The 17,361-nt window shown below is 43.3% G+C and overlaps 2 protein-coding genes across 2 annotated transcripts in view; one reads left to right on the top strand and one right to left on the bottom strand.

The window, feature by feature from the left end:
* Nucleotides 1-17,361, bottom strand: part of LOC126564267 (SUMO-activating enzyme subunit 2-A) — a 354,644-nt gene that overhangs the window by 316,040 nt on the left and 21,243 nt on the right. The window lies entirely within an intron of this gene.
* Nucleotides 6,946-16,921, top strand: LOC126564257 (very long-chain-fatty-acid--CoA ligase bubblegum). Its single transcript, XM_050221254.1, has 8 exons — nucleotides 6,946-7,352; nucleotides 7,457-7,667; nucleotides 15,077-15,178; nucleotides 15,272-15,672; nucleotides 15,755-16,205; nucleotides 16,276-16,545; nucleotides 16,624-16,744; nucleotides 16,839-16,921. Exons 1-8 carry the CDS (start codon nucleotides 6,976-6,978, stop codon nucleotides 16,910-16,912), a joined length of 2,007 nt encoding a protein of 668 aa, XP_050077211.1. The 5' UTR covers nucleotides 6,946-6,975; the 3' UTR covers nucleotides 16,913-16,921.

Genomic DNA, 17,361 nt, shown 5'->3' with positions numbered 1-17,361 from the left:
GACCGGGAACGCTGGGAAACGACGAATGGAACGTCGCTTGTATTGCAGGGCATTGATGGGGCGATCGATGGTTTTAGTGGTGTTGTGTAGTGTATATGACGCAGTTCGAAAGTATGGAAGATGATAAGAACGATCGAAGATAGTCGATCGGTATCGTTGTGGCAAAGGTAGGTCGCTTGTCTAGTTGTGGTGAATCTTTACGCTGGAGTGGAAGTATAAAGTAGTTAAAGTTGGTAGAAATATGGTAGGAGGGCATTACAAGTAAGGTAACATCTGGCAACTCTAAGTTTCAAGAGACTCCACTAAGTTTTGTCTACTAATACTGATGAAGTTGTACACGGAGCAAAGTCCGTTGGCTCGACGTTTGGGCGATTAGAATTAAAAAAAAACCGTCCCTTCTAGAGTTCAACTACTCCTTTTGCCCGATTATCACTTGTCCAGGCAACGTGTTGTTACCAATAAAAAAAATCTCCATTCCTCAAGTACGCATCCGGGACCGGCGGTACGGGACGCATCAATATTTGACCCCCGAACGGGTAAAAATAACCACAACACCCGGGCGATAGGAAGTGTGGAAGGAGTTGTATTTTCATTCGGTACGGTGTTAGAATTTATTATCAGCAAAACCGTTGCAACGAGTCGGTTGTTGCACGTTGTTGAAAGATGATGGTATTCGGTCCCTTTAGACGGTGGCAGCGAAGCCTTTTTTTTATCAGCGAGCGCCATCAGACAGGGCCGAATCGGGCAGACCACACTGCCACAGGTTTCTACTGGCAAGGGGGAAAACGTCAGACGTCATAAGTGAATACAGACGGAGTAATGCGCTCGCATTAGTTTCGCTAGTTGAAGGATCTTGATCACAGTTTTAGTGCACTTTTTTCCTGGTGAATAACTAGTAAATGAAGCTTAAATTTTCTTGTGGCAATGTGGACTACGTGGACATATGTAGGCTTCAAGCAAAACACTCACAAGATGCACAGTTGGGCAGCCCGAAACGAAACGTCACCCCGATGAGTGATTTCTCAGGCGCTATGGGTGCAACAAGGTGGCAAGGCGAGCTCTGGTGGTGCCTGTTGATATCAGCGATCCAGGGCGTACCGGGTGGGTAGAGGACACGGGTGTTGGTGATTAGATTACCCGATCCAATGGGGCAATTCGGGATCAGAGGCTGGTGCCTTCGTGGCCAGATCAAACCGTGACCGATGTTCAGTTCTTAAATAGCTTGCTCGAGGATCGCAGGTGCACGTTAGGGGGCGACGACGACCGTTGTTTAGTGGCTGGCAGTCGTGTTTCAACTCCTTTCTCCTGACCAAGTGAACATTTTAGGGGACTCGTGTAAAATAATTTCTGGGTGTACGGTGGACGAGCATTCTTGGTTGCAGAGTTGCTTTACCGCATCCACGCACAAGACGAGTGAGTGTACTTTAGGCGTAATTCTACAAGTTGAAAATAGTGATGGCGAATGCATCTTGGTGCTGGGGGGTTGTAGTTTAATTTAGATTTCAATAATTGGAGTGGAATTATACATAAGGAAGGAATCAATTCTTAACTATAACCTGGAACGTATTTTGAGAATTCCTTAAGAATTCTTCAGAGTCTACTGATAGAAGAATTTTCTTCTCTGCATATCATGAAGTGGTTTTAAAGCAACCAAAGTACCTTCAATCCACGTCACGTAACCAATATGATCATTTAAATTTCATGTCGAATTGTGGAGGGTCCACACTTCAGAAACTCTCTTATCAGGTTCGATAGCGCTCGCCTTACGTTCAAAACTCCAAGATGCAAGGAGATGAAGTACTATCGCACGATTGACGTTACGTAAACGTGTTAACATCTCGCTGTCCTTCACACGGATCACCAGTCAAAAGAGCAAAGTTCAAGGTCCGGCGATCTTTGATAGTGGATGAAAATTTTGTGCCTGAGCTGCATTTTTGTTGTTGTTGCTATACGTTGATAATTGATTTCCTTCTTCAAGAGGCTAACACACGGCGCACAGCACCGGAACATTCAGGTTGCTTTTCTTAATGCGTGAAATGCTATGGAGAAAAGCCCAATTTAGCTAGTTTAGCTGTTGATTATCGTTAACAAGGGGTATTAAACTGTCAGTGATTATGTTATCTGGAATGCCCGGTGACATTGAACAGCGATTGGTGAACCATTTTCGGACACGGTTACGTTTCCATTTGATCAATGTGTTTAGAATATGTTTGATCAAACACGGTCCAATGTTTTGATTGGTGACACGCGTTTCCCAGGTGACAACAAGGCCCGTAGTAGCACCCTTCAATGAGCTTATCGGACCGGCCTGGCACAATGTGAGTTTGGCGTTGGCGCACCGAGGTTATGAATGTGTCGATTGGTACCGGATTTCCCAATTACACAGCTGGGTGGGCTAACTTTGTGGTACAACAAGGCAGAGGCATTTTTTTTTGCTGCTTTGCTTTCATACTGGCAAGTCATTGTGAGGTGCCGTTTGGTGAGTTGTATGATCAATTATGGGCACAAACCACCAAGTGTTAGGGGTTTCTTTTGGCAATAGCCTCAAACAGCTACATTTGAGGTAGCGATTTCTTTTGTAGGCATCGGCCTACACAACTAGGTTTAGTATTTGATTTTTATTTACGTCTAAAAACTTTAGCGCACTTGTCTTTTCTCACGGATTATATACTTCCCGATTAAAAAAGAAAATTGCATTCCAAACCTGTCGGTTCATTGAGTCCCTGGTATCATGTTTAATTTTTATGGCTCAATAATGCATTAAATAGCCAGCTCGCACACATTCGTTCGCCGGATTAATATTATCTTTGCGGAAGTGTTTGCACAAAATACGGCTCGCGGCCAATGAGCGGGTCTAGCACGAGTGATAAAAATGGAATTAAACACAACACACCCAAATGATTGAATGATTGCATACCGAACGTGTCGCCCGCGGGAAGAAACGGGTGATTCGATTGAGTGTGTGATTTTGCCAGGAAATGGTTTCACGTGTACTGAATGAATTTCTACCATCTTCATGCGGTTAACAGATCTCGGAAATCGTGTGGCGAATGCTAGTGGCTATGCCACACGGAAAACACGGCAATGTACAGTAGTGATTGAATTTCAATTAGCCCGGAACAAAAATAGCCCTGGCCGAGCCCTGGATGGCTCCACTCCGCCATCTCTCACACGTCCTTATCGTGTCCTTATCGTGCGCGGCGCGATGGAATGAGATTGCTTAAAATTGCACGGTTCTGTTTTCTTTTTTTGGTCGTTGGCCGTAAATAGATACGCGTTCGGTTGCCAGCCCGTTGCAGGTTGAGCAACACCCGAGTCAGCTGACGGAAACGTCACAGAAAGCAACATTTCCCGGCTGCAAACGGTTTGCAAAGCAATCGATTAATGGGCGAATTAATACAATTCAATTGGCGATTGAGCGTGCATTTGCAATCGAGCGGCTGGGCTGATTACGTTATCGTGAACCGCGAAATGTGTAACGTCACGGGGGTAAGCAAACGGTACGGCATGGATGGATGATAATTTTTTGGTGTATGTGGTATAGGATATCCTCGGTTGTCTATTAAGGCCAGTAGGATTTAATAGATTTTTTTTAGGACGAATAAATGTTCTGTGGGAGAAAGTCTCAACGATTTTTTTGAAGGATTAGTTAGGAACAATTGCCCTGTGATTCCTTCAGTTGATAGCTGACCATAGTTTCATTAAAAATAAAATAATTTTTTAAGTCCAGTTTACTGACTGACTTATAGCGCTCTTCAACCTCTTTAAGAGCTTGACTTGCTGATGAGGTCTTGCAAAATTCTTCCAGGCCCAGAGCCGTCGTCTCTCAGTCATTTGATTATTCGCGACATTATGGTTAGTCTAATTTTCTGATAAATACAATATTGAGCTTGCTTACTGTTCAATTCTTCGACTATCTGAATTATAGTTCTCTAATCAGGAGACATCCTAACGAACTGGAGTAAGATACTGCAAAGGCCCTGATGCTTTGAGTTGTGTCCCAAGCAGTCCATGTTGGTCGGCGAATAAAAATGATTCCTAATCGCACTTGATGCCTTGTGAGCCGCAGCCATCGACGCCGAATAAGGATCACTTGAGTTGATTGTTTTCAATGATCATGATCTTCGAGTTTTCAAACACAACACCTAAGAAGGTTTTTTTATTCAAAGACCTATCTCTGGTGCTATGAATCCACGTTGTCGATGTAGTATATAAGAATCTTAGAAGGCTATCTTGTCGAACTGTTGGCAGAATTTTCATGAGATTCATATATCATCAATTCCCATCCGGATCGCCTCCTCAGGTACACAGGACAGGCTATCCAGCTAAGGGGAAGGACGCAAGAAAAATCAATAATGGCAGATCAGGATCTTTCGGAGTTATAAAATCAAAGGAAGAGAGATCAGAGATTTTGTGAGTGATGAAATTTCCACATCAAAATCTAAACGAAAGTTTAGAGGGACAGTTTGAGGATCTTAATTTCGTCTGTTATCCTATTAAAATACTGCAGTTTTTCATTTTACAGGCTTACAAATATGTAAAATACTTTAAATTTCTCTATCAAGCACATGACATTTGTATTGAGTTCTATAAAATTTGTACAAATGCAATTATTTCCTTTGTAATGTTGTATATTAAAAATATTTTACAAATTCCTCTCATTTCTCAGAGGGGAAGTTAATACTACAAGGCCCGTTTTACGACATCGCTCAAACCTATGAAGTCTACCAAATGCATCAGCATCTGGTTTACACTCAACGAAATTGCACAGTTTCTTTACCGATGTACCTGCAGCTCTATTTGATTGATTTGTCCGGTGTACCTGCCCGCGGTGCTTGTTTTGATGAGGTTGAACGATTACGTTGAGAGATTACTTCTGGCAGGATCATAAAAATAGACCATTGCATCGATCCGGAATAGTAGGATGCAGGCAGGCGCTCATGCATGCCGAAAAGCAAAATTCCTAATAGCCCCAAGGACAGTATAGGTAGAAAGGTTTTACTACTTTCCTCATGTACTACTCGATCTCCATCGTCCTCCCCCTCGCTCACCACCGGCAAGATCCTTACTGATGGAGTGCAGTAACGAAAATTACTGCTTCCTCATTTTGTGTGCATCCGGAACTGATAGCATCCGAGTATTACCTTCTCCCCCGTTCTGCTTTCATGTGAGCCTGTTTGTGCTGTTGATGCCGCTTACCTTCTTTCCTGCACAAACTGCTTATCCATACGAATAGCAGCCATTTCAGGGTTACGTTATGGATGCCATGGACATGCTTGTAGCAACGAAGGGCAAAGTTTTTCCGGGTTGTTTTTGGGCTTCCTTCTCCCGGCATCATAAGAAATGGGCGAGTGTGAAGATGGTTAGGGCAGAAAGCTTGTGCAGAAAGTCGGGCACACGGTTGCCGATGGTGCTGCAGAATCTGTCGGTGCTCATAAATAGGGATTTTACGGTTTTACAATCGTGCCCCATGGTCCTTAGCGCATTCGACGACCGTATCAGGCGGTCAGTTTTTTTTTTTCTGGTGGGACAATCCAGTCCAGCTGCAAGTGTAAATATTGGCCAACTGCTGCTGCTGCTGATACTGCTTTTGCTGCACAGCAGCACCGGATGCATATGCTGCATTTTATCCTATTTTATCATCAAACGCGAAATGCTGTCCATGATTGTATCGGGGAAGTGTTTGCTATTCGCTCGGAAAGGGTCACGGATGGAGCTGGGATTTTGGCGGGACAAAGTGTTCGTGTATCGGGCCGGCTTGGATGAGTGGGTGGTTTGGCGCCTTCCCGCATCGTTGATTGCTTAAGGGGATCTTTCGCTTTGTACCGTGTGGCTAGGAGCTGTCTGTGGTGCTTACCCGAAAAGAACCCTTCCCCCGACAAACTGTGTAACAAGAACTATTAGTCTTGGTTATGTCCTGTTCCGAATCGACGATGCATCATCATCGTCCTTTCGGGCTTCGACCGCGCTCTGTTGGTAAAGGGAGTTTTTGAAGCGGCGGCATGCGGCCGGCATCCGTTGGTGTTGTGAAGTGTGCCATCAGCAGTCAACTGGCAATTTCGGTGACTGTAGATCCACTTCCACTCCACCCGAATCCCAAGGGTGTCCTTAAATTGTGCTCAAAATATTGTGCAATAACTAAGAATTGTGTGAGTTTTTCGAGTTCTCTCTGTGGTTGGAGGGCAGCAAGGATTTTACCGTGGTCTCTTTTGCTGTTGAATTTTGAGCTCAGTGATACTGGGAAACTGGCGAAACACTTGCGTTTGATGGTTGAACGTATTACCGATGGCGTCGCATGCATGCATGCTTGACGCAATTTGTTAGGAAGTGTGGCGTGCAACTCAACAGTTCTCGCTATCCTTTGAGCAGATTATCTGCTGTGCATCATGCATGTAATACCCACGACATTGATGGTGATTACCCGTTATCAATCAAACTCGTGTTTGCAGTTTTTGACAAACGACTGCATCAGGAATTTCGCGGGGAGTTTCACTTTAACGGTGCGGTGTATTCCGATGTTTCATATATCAAACATTCTAAGGCAGGGTTTACTTTAAACTATCTTTTTGCGAGCTGCTTAGTACTTTAAACAGTAAGATGAGCTCTTCAAGTAGCAGCAGTTATAAAACTTAACAACGGAAGACATTCTTTTGCGAATTTCATGACGTCAAGTACACACACACACACCCAACTAAGTTCGCGCGATGTATGACTGTGCAATTTTTGGGCAATACACTGAGCTTTTAATCGTACAATCGAGCTGAATCGTTCGATAATAGCCAGTTTATGAGTGGCCCGTATCGCATTAATTGCAGGGTGTATTGCATGACCCGTGCCCGTACACCAATAGATCGTGGCGATTAATTAAAGCTTATTAATTGATTATTCCACTGAATTGTACCGTTTGCAGCAAATCGTCACACGTAGCAGGTGATCTATTCGGTGGTTAGAACCGGCCACACAGCACAGACCACGATGCCTGGCGAGGAGAATGGTAAGGTACCGGCGGGACCTACAGGTCGCATCTTGCCGGCCGATAGCTACACCTCGACCGATCCGACTGTTCCGGTGAAGCTACGCATCGCCAAGGAAGGGCTTGCATCGCTGGACCCACTATCCGTCCCGGACCTGATGAACCGTACCGTGCGCGACCATCCGGACCATCCGGCGATGGTATTCCGTAACTCCCAAAAACAGTGGCAAACCGTCACTTATCGCGAGTACCGTGAGCGTGTGCATCATATGGCGAAGGTGTTTATCAAACTTGGGCTCGAACCACACCATACGGTGGCCGTGTTGGCGTTCAACAGTCCGGAATGGTTCGTTTCCGAGCTGTCGGCGATTCATGCGGGGTAAGAAGATGGTAGTAATAGTAACGTGTGGTTTATAGTCTTTTTCGAGTAGTCTTTTGTATGCAACCTTTTTCATTTTCGGTTCATTTTTTCTCCTCCCGCAGCGGTATCATTACCGGCGTGTACACGACTAACTCGGCCGAGTCGGTGCAACATGTGCTGGAAAGCTCCCGCGCCCAGATTGTGGTGGTGGACGATGCGAAGCAGATGGAGAAAATCTGCTCGATTCGTCAGAACCTGCCGAACCTGAAAACAGTCATTCAAACGATGCCACCGTACGCGCCGTACGTCAAACGGGACGATGGTTACTATCGCGTAAGTTTTTTGTTCGTTCGTACTCGTTTCACTCTGGTGAATGTTCCTATTTTTCCCTCTTCATCCCATCCAACACTCCCACTTTCCGATGGTTTTCGAGCGAGATTTTTTGTTGTTGTCTGACCAGCGAACACAGAACAGTGCAAGTTTCCTGTTACTGTTACGGGCAGGGTTCAGGGGCTTGTGGCAAATGAAGAGTCAGGACCCTATCGAGCAGGGTGAGAGGGCTTTTGAATGATATGTGTTATGTGCTTTCGAGCTGAATGGGGTTTTGCACCATATTGGAATATCCTGCTCGGGGTGGTGTAAAACATCAAAAGTGCGTGCTGTATGTATGCTTTTTTTATACCAATTGAAGCACTCTTATGAACCAACAGTTGCAATTGCCCTTTGCTACCATTTCAATGTGGTTTTGGGACTTTTTTTTCTTATGGAATCGTTCTGTACACGTGTGCGCCAGGTTCGCACAAAGGGTCAACGGGGGGCAATGAATCAAATTTGAACTATCTTTATGAAGCTTTGGTAGGTCGTTACGGTTAATAATTGAGGTGTTTCTATTTATGATTACAAACGTTATGAAATGGAGCTGAATATTGGTTTAGTGGTAGCGATGCTGGGTGTTCACTTGACAGGACTTTTTATTTATTTACAAATAAATATTATAATCTTAAAGTCTTCCAAAAAGCTACTTAAGACTACTTGAGTTTCATGAATGTATATGAAAAAGTACACAAGAGTATGGCTTTTTTGAGGCTTTATTTATATAGACAGAAGCTTTCGTGTAAAATGAAACATCATAAAATTTTACAGACATGACATGATCTTCATTAGTTAATAAATTAATATCGGGGAGAAATTATTTTACTAGCTTAAATATGATTAGCGTGGTAGGAACGAGTATCCTTACTCGACTTACTCGACTTTAAAACTTACTTATAATTTTATTGCAATTCTCATGCGCTCTTTGTGTCTAGCGCCATACCATTTTTGTTGATTGCTGTTAGTAACATGTCATTAGATCGCTGTATCATGTGCAAAGTCTTAATCTTTAATGAACTATTCAACGAACGTGCAAAAATGAGCTCATAATCGTACAGTTGTTTTGGAAAATGTAGGCATTAAATTGACTGCTCAATATTTGGGGAATCGTTTCTTAGAGAAAAATATGTTTTATTACAACAGAAGATTCGAAGATTCCTCTACTTCTTGGCTTAACATAGCCTAGTAGATGTCACCCATCTAAAGCTCGAGCTACATGGAGCGCAAACGTAAAGCAGTAACGGTTTGGTTCGGTAGGCATAAACGTTGAGCGAAAACATTTGTAAACAAACCTTCAAGCGCAAACATTTTGTTCCTGCGACGAAAGAAGAAGGTTAAGTACCGATATTTACTTATTTTGGGATAGTTTTACGAATAATAATATTTTGTTTATTCATTGACAATTCATTATGAAGGTTTCATAATGGCTACCAGTTTTCATCCGCCGTAAGCGCAAAGCCGTGCGCAAATATATTGTGACTACACAAAGTGCTAAAAAACAGAGTACATTTTGACACAACGTTTGGGTTTGCGCTTCACTTTTGTGCTTCGTGTAGCTCGAGCTAATGACTTACAAGACTTATTGGTGCCACGTACTTGGATAGTCAGTCATCACTGCGAAAGAACGGCTCGGATGGGATTTGAAAGCCGATCTTTGCATGAGTACTAAAAATCTAAATGTGAAAAGGGACCAAAACAATTAATTAATTAAAACAATATAATTATTAACAGTTAAACAATGAATAAAACAATTAATGTAGCGAAAATGAATGTCTAATGAAAAGGAAATAATAAAACATTTTCCTTATTTTTCAAAATTTTATCAAAGATTTAGATAATTATTTTACTTGTTCTTCTAATGAAAAATGGATTTATATTATCCACAGTTGGTACATTATTTCTTTTATAAATAAATGATCAGCACTTTTCGTCTGCTAAATTTGAAGGTGTGTAATGAAAGATGAAACCAATTTGAACAGAGAACAAGTAAAACATTTATTTCATATATTTAATCCTTAGCAGACCAGTCGCATGTAATCATGCACTGCAAGACGAAACAATTTAAAACTACATTTCCTTATACACACTGAGCACACTTCCCGAAACCGAATCTGTAACAGCAACCGAGAGAAGTTTTCAATTCAATTAGAATATTATTGAATTTTCCATTATCAACCTGCTGGTGTCAGATGAAACACGATATTATGGAAAGCAAAAAACTCGAATCAAATTATATCGAAATCTTCCCACCTCATGTGGGTGTGAAAAAGAATGGGTAATAATGGGAATAGCTTTCGACTGCTACCTTTGCGGGGACCTCAGCGATTGGCCAGTGGAAGGGGAGGGGGGGGGGAACCAGGGAAAAGCCGTATTAAAATTCATCCCGGTAGCAGTACTTTAGTTGTTCTTTTCCATTCGCTTCGCACTACTGTAGCGATGATAATCGAAAGCCAACCAAAAACCCGGACCTTGTGCTATTTGCACACTAACTGCCCAGTTGGGCCAGCTGGAAGGGACTGGAAATAGAGCAAAAACGAAAAAGGGCAAATGGAATAAAATTAGCAAATGACACACTGAAAAAAAAAGAAGGAAGTAGTTGAATAGCTCGTGGGATATTTTTACTAATTGTAGATTGGGATTATGTTGGGCACAATTCACCGGAGCGAGGGCCTTTTTTTGATAGACTTTTATTAAGCTCTTGAAAACGATTGATCAGAGAGCATACTTGCTAAGGGGGGGGGGGGGGGGGGGGGAGGAGGAGGAACAGTATTTGAAATTCAGGTTTTTAAATATTTAAGTACATTTTTTTTATCGCACTCCACAATTATAAACCTTTTAGCCTTTCAACCTGAAATCTTTCGCCATTTTGCCTGATAGAGGGAAAAATCGCACCGATGGCATCCAAACGTGCTGCGGGAAGAAAACCCCCAGGTACAGCATCATTAATCACGAATACATGAACGGAGCATATCAGCAGCAGCGAGGTTAAACCACCGTAGCCAGGCATCATCTTTTGAGCTTTCTGCTGCTGAGAAATGTGAAATGTCTGCAACGGCTCGGTAGTATGCCGTGCGGGAAGCGAAAGAGAGCGAAACATTAACGATGATGACACCTGCGATGCGACGCACTTTGACTATCCGCAGTGCCGTCATAACGGCGTCATATAAACAGGATGCCGTTTACACCAAACAACGTTTCATCGATCCTTAGCCGGTGTATCCCCCTAAAACCCCACCTTCGCTTTCTTTAAAGAGAGTCGATAAAATTTATCGTTCGCTTCGGTAGCCCTTAACGCGACTGGTGGGGAATGGTAGGGAAAAGGTTCGGTCTAACATCGGTTAGACATATTCTCACTTGTCATTTTGCTTTCGATTCGATGTGCCGATGGGGGTGGGAAGGCTACGGGAAAGTTGGGTGATCGTGTGACACAAATCTCTTGTCCAAAATTACCACACAACATTGTCGCATCATCATGATCATCGTGCCTTCCTTTTCATGGTCGGTACGCTGGCTCTGTAGGCTGGCAGAAGAATATTTCTCTGCCCTTAAAAATCTGCCATTGGAGAACATTATTTCACACGCCAGCAGACACCAGCAGTTTGCGTTGGGGTTCGATACGAAGAAAGCACCCACTTCGTCCTAGTATGTGTGTGTGTGTGTGTATTTGTGGCGGGAATAGCAGCAGGATCCACCATTGCCACGAACTAACCAAAGCGTTTCAATATATCATAAATAATCGGACCAAATAAATCACACCATCGCCGGCACACCGCTGGTAACCGCTGCATCCGCGGTGGGTGAGAAAATAAGGGAAAACGCATAACCCCCGCAGTCGACGGGCAAAGGCGCTCGTGATAGGGTCCAGGTCCAGGGGTCCGGGTGTGTCTGTTGGTACAATTTCGACAGCAAATTGGTACCAATTCATGGCAGCAGGAAATAGCGACATCGATGGTGGCCCTTTTTTGCTGTTTCTTGCCGTTGTTCTGGGACGCCCGTTTAAGATACAGCATCCTTCACACGCGGCCCCAGAAAGGATGTACACGTCCGGGTGAGACACACTGTAAAGAGGAAGCAACCTTTATTTTTTTGGCGTTGGCGCGTACCGGTATCCAATCAAGTTCCAATTTTCGTACCCAAACTATGGTGCAGTGGACGAGTGAAAGAGAGAGAGAGAGAGAGAGAGAGAGAGAGAGTGTGCGGCTTCAAGGATGAAACTGCTGGATACAAATAGTCAATTTTTCTCAGGCATATGATTGATATGTTTGGCTAAGAAACATTGAAGATGTTTGTGGCTGTGTGTGTGTGTGTATTTCCGTGACCGCAGCAACTTGCGTGGGTCTGGGGAATAGAATATACGGTGGGAAAATGGGAATTTATTTTTCTCTTTGTACACACACACACACACACACACACACTCACACACACAAGTACCCACGACAGTTGGGAATGACAGAAGGGCACTTGAATGGATGATGTAGGAAAGTCTCCTAAAACCGTATTTGGAGAACATTTTTGGGTAAACATATTATCTCAGTAAAGCTTGCACGAAAATCACGAATAAACTATTTGATTATTATTGCTATATTTTGCATTTATCCCATTTGTAAGAAGTCTCTAGTGAAATCCATTTGTTTTCTTAAACAGGGTATTGAGAAGATATTTGAAGATTACTCACATATTATTGAACTCATGCTGAGGTTCATTGAAGGTCTGGGTGGGTCAAGTCGAGTTTTTTTATGTTTTCAGATAGTTTTGAATCCAACGCACAATGTTTTGGTATCAAATTCATTATCTAAAAATGAAAGCAAAATTATTAAAATATCAATACAACGGATGGCTTAGTAAGTTGAAAAGGGCAAACTCAGTGTTTTATTATTCTTTGTAAATGTTTTAAAAGACTGCTTGTAAATTATTTATTTCTTTATAATTAATTATGACGGTCCAGTGTCGTATTGTCAACACCGCTTGTGTTGAATAAATGTTATAATCATATTTATAAGGCATTTCCTCCTTATTCGTTGTCTTATCCCGGGCATACTCGGTTACTGTTAATACTGTTAATAAATATTTGTATTAAAAATAATCTTTTATGCCTATAACAATCGTTGCAGTATTCTTTATACTACAATCAATCGAAAAACCAGTCGGAAAATTGTGGAATGAATTCAAAATTATCTGGAAAATGGTCAAAAGTAGTGAACGATTGAGGATGAATCCAAAAATGTTTGGCATTCCATTAATACACTGTACAATTGACTAAAAAACATACAGGAAAAGAAAAAAAAACGTAATTTGGTAGATATTTTGTTCCGTTTTGCCACATGCGTGACTATGAATCAAACTGATCCTGCACTGGTACGTGATCAGTGTAGCGTGGAGAACAGCAAAGCTGTTCACGAGAGAGTATGATTATTATCGACTTTATGGGTTACGTGAAAACTAATAAGACGGGTGGCCATGTGATCATAATGGTTGGTTCGCTTTGTGCCTAAACGATTGCTGCAGAGAAACAAAGAAATGTTTAAAGTATCCTGAGAACGAATCAACCCTCCAGTTGTTTCGAACATTCTTATCGCTTCCTTTCGCTTTCCGCACCGAAAGGATTCACGTTGGCTGAAAACATCATCGATTGCATGCGGAAGTTGTCAATTGTCTCGTGGGGATTGCAAATGAATGGCGAAAGATGGCACAACAACAACAAAAAATGCGAAATTACGATCACGCCTGAACGCATGGATATGTGGTTTCCGCAAAAAGCAAAAAAAAAACCGCAATTTTGGAAAAGGGTACGGTGGAAATCGTTTTTCGAAAGAATACACACCAAAATTGCGCCTCTAAATGACTTCATGCCAAGTCGTGACTGGACTGCGGATACGAATCTGTGGTTCCGAATGGTTGCCACCCATTCTCGTCCTCGTCCTCGTGCCGATTGATCGGTGAATTTGAAAGAAAATTGGTGAAACGTTTTTTTAAAGAGGCATTTTCTTAGGAATGTTGGAGAAAGCTCGTTTCACTCTTGAATTGAGTCGTTTGTCCCTGGTGGATAAGACATAAAATAATTTGATTATGTTATGGGTGTTGCCTTTGGTAAAATTATTCTATTGCTCCTTTTTGACCCGCTCCAGGTGGTTAGTATACTCTGACCAAAAGGTGATTTGTGATGTTTTTTCGTGTATTAAAAAAAATCTTGAATATAAGATAAAAATGGATTTGATATTACATTGGAATTGCTGTCCAATGGCTTTGACAACGCTTAGGCTTAGGCTTATCAGCAGTTGTAACCGAGTTGTAGTTTTGTTCTGTTACAGAAGTTCAGCATTCGACTCAGAGTTTATCGCCGAAGTCTGTCAATCCGATATTCCAGTCTATTTGGTGGACGTATCTACCAAATACATGAGCATTTCTGGCTATTTCCATGAAATGGTTATCTCTCCAGGGCCTTAATTGACCTTCCATACACACACACGCGTCCAATAATCCTTGTGAGCATCTTTCTTTGGACAAGAGATATTCATCAGTTTTAGAAAGAAAGTATGTCTCATAGCCCTATGTGAGGTCTTACGCTACAACCGCTTTGCGGTGTTGGCCTGCCGCAGCAGAGTCCGGAACCGCTCACGGTCCCGCGCCGTCGTCCGCCAATCCGTTATCCCGGCCTTGATGGCGGATGATTCCACGCCATCCTCTCACCTCAATCTGGGCCTACTCTACCCTACGCCTCCTCTGTCCGTGTGGACGGCCTAAAAGGACTTTCTTAGCTAGGTCGTCCGGTGCCATGCGTATAACATGGCCAGCCCATCGGAGCCTGGCGAGCCTAAATCGCTGCACGACTGTGAGATCGTCATACAGTTCGTACAGCTCTTCGTTGTAGCGGCTCCTCCATTGCCCTCAGAGGCGTATGTGAGTACTGGGACTATAAAGGTATGATACAGTCCCAGCAATGAGGTGCCGTATGCGAGGTATGAGTCTATAAATGTTCTATACAGAACACTTGTACGCAGCTGGACATCTATGCTATTGTAGGAGTTGTCTTTTGACCCATGATGGCTAAAGCTTTGGATGATTTGAAAGATTTATAAATCATTGGACCACTGAGAAAGCTTAGCATGTTGTTAAGCCAAGAAGGTCCAACAGAAAGGAGATAAAAATATACTCAAAACAGCCCATACTTCCTCTTTCATTCAAAACATTATGAGGTTAGCAATCCATGTGGAGGATTTCTTTTCTATTTTGTATATTCTACTTCCTTTGAACTACCCAAAATTGATATACTTTACATGAATTTTTTAAACAATAACGATTATTTATTTTTATTTTGTTGTTTCATTCACCGTGGCTGGGACTGATGGTACATTCCTGCATTTCGACGGCAGTGGTCTGAGCTGGAAGAAATGAACGTCGATGATGTGGAGGAAGAGTTCAAGAACCGTCTAGCGAACATAGCCATCAATCAATGTTGCTGCTTGGTGTATACGGTAAGGGGGGAAAAAATAAATTTAGTAAAGTATTCCTGAATACAACAAGTGCAATGCATTAACCTTACCCCGCTTATATCCACTCCCATCCAGTCTGGAACGGTTGGCAATCCGAAGGGCGTTATGCTCAGCCATGACAACTTCACCTGGGACTCGTACGTGATCGGCAAACGGCTGCATCAAATTCGTTACGCCGAGGAGGTGCTCGTATCGTTCCTGCCGCTCAGCCACGTTGCCGCCCAGATGGTAGACATCTTCCTAACGCTGCAGTTTGCCTGCACCGTCTACTTTGCCGATAAGGATGCAATGAAGGGAACGCTGCTGAACACGCTGCAGGAAGCGAAACCAACGCGCATGCTAGCGGTCCCGCGCGTGTACGAGAAGATCCAGGAGAAGATGCTAGCGATCGGTGCCCAGAGCGGTGCGGCGAAGAAGTTGGTGGCCGGTTGGGCGAAGAGCGTAACGCTGCAGCATCATCTGGACGCGATGGAGGGGTGCGTTAAAGATAATTTTCTTCCATAACACGTACGGTAGTAATTTATGGCGTTTCCTTTTATGTTTTTGTCAACTATTTAGAAAACCAACAAACTCGTGGCAATACCGTCTGGTGAAGAACTACATCCTCTCGAAGGTGAAAGATGCGTTAGGATTCAGCCGGTGCCTAACGCTTGCAACTGCGGCCGCTCCGATGGACCGTGAAACGAAAAAGTACTTCATGAGCCTTGATCTACCGATCATGGAGGCGTTCGGCATGTCCGAAACGTCCGGCGCACATTCGTTGACCGCACCAGATAGCTATAACTTCGACACGATCGGTAAACCGCTGCTTGGTTGTGAGACAAAAATCGACAAACCGGACGAGCGAGGACACGGCGAAATCTGCATGCGTGGCCGTCACATACTGATGGGTTACATTGGTGAGGATGGAAAGACGCACGAAGCGGTCGATGAGGACGGATGGCTACATTCGGGAGATGTGGGATATTTGGATGAGTCTGGCTTCATGTACATTACGGGACGCATTAAGGTAACGTTGCAGAATTACATTCCTTAGCGTATCGGACTAATAAAGATTTTTTTTAAAACCCCCTTTACAGGAACTTATCATCACCGCGGGCGGTGAAAACATCCCGCCAGTGCACGTGGAGAATCTCGTCAAGAATGAGCTACCGTACGTGAGCAATGCGTTCCTCGTCGGTGACAAGCGCAAGTTCCTTACCATGCTGATAACGCTCAAAACGCAGATGAACCTCGACACCGGTGCACCGAAGGACGAGCTAACGCCGGAAACGATCCTAGCGCTGAAGGAACTGGGCGTCGAATATGGAAAGCTAAGCGAAGTTCATGCGGCTGGTCCCTGTCCGAAGGTGGGTGACGGAGGTGGTGTTTGCGCCTCGGTTGGATTTGGTATGATTGATTAATCGGTTCTTTGCTTCGTTCGGTAGGTGCTGAAAGCCATCCAGGAAGGTATCGATCGGGCTAACAAGAAAGCCATCTCGAACGCACAGAAGATTCAAAAGTTTGCCCTACTGAAGTCGGACTTTTCCGTGCCCGGTGGTGAGCTAGGTATGTAGACCCTTGTTTTTTCGGCGAAAGTACCTTTTTTTTTCTTCATGTATCGTTTCTCATTTTCTCTCCTTCTCCCCATTCTCGTTATTAGGCCCTACGTTAAAGATCAAACGTAACATCGTGGTGGAAAAGAACAAGGACATTATTGAAAAGTTCTATTCGTAGGAAGGAAAAGCGGTACCATCGGTCATTGACTTGCGAAACAAGTCAGTTTTGTGCAACCTGGTTTTGCTTTCCAACGTGCGGATTTTTCCTTTTGCTAGACCTATTCTGTTTCTGTTTTTTTCCTCCCCCCGTTAGTGGTAACATTTTTTCAAAATTTCCTAATTCCCTAAACTATCCCATAAGTAATGTAGAAACAAAAGAGACAAAACATATATAAGCATTTCCATTCTGCTTGCTGTAGAATGGAAATCGATGGGACAAAGTGCGACACTATTATAAATTGCGGGCACTCGCTGGCATACAATAGAGGCTGGCGAGGAGTAATGCCCCACTACCCGCTACATTGTAGCTGATTGTGTTAGATTTTAAAGTAAGAGGTCAGTTTTCTGCTTGTTCGGAAACTGATTTCAGATAAATTTGTTTTTGTTACTGTTTACGCTGTACCGTTT

This window comes from Anopheles maculipalpis, chromosome 3RL (genome assembly GCF_943734695.1).
Source record: "Anopheles maculipalpis chromosome 3RL, idAnoMacuDA_375_x, whole genome shotgun sequence".
Lineage (NCBI taxonomy): Eukaryota > Metazoa > Arthropoda > Insecta > Diptera > Culicidae > Anopheles > Anopheles maculipalpis.
The sequence above is the reverse complement of the archived record's forward strand: the minus strand, read 5'-3'. Positions and strand labels throughout refer to the sequence as shown.

Bases quoted from the DNA above. Each gene is read 5' to 3' on its own strand.
- LOC126564257 (XM_050221254.1), top strand. From the start codon at position 6,976: ATGCCTGGCGAGGAGAATGGTAAGGTACCGGCGGGACCTACAGGTCGC. The intron at 7,353-7,456 runs GTAAGAAGATGG...CTCCTCCCGCAG, and splicing joins CTGTCGGCGATTCATGCGGG to CGGTATCATTACCGGCGTGT. The intron at 16,546-16,623 runs GTGGGTGACGGA...TTCGTTCGGTAG, and splicing joins CGGCTGGTCCCTGTCCGAAG to GTGCTGAAAGCCATCCAGGA.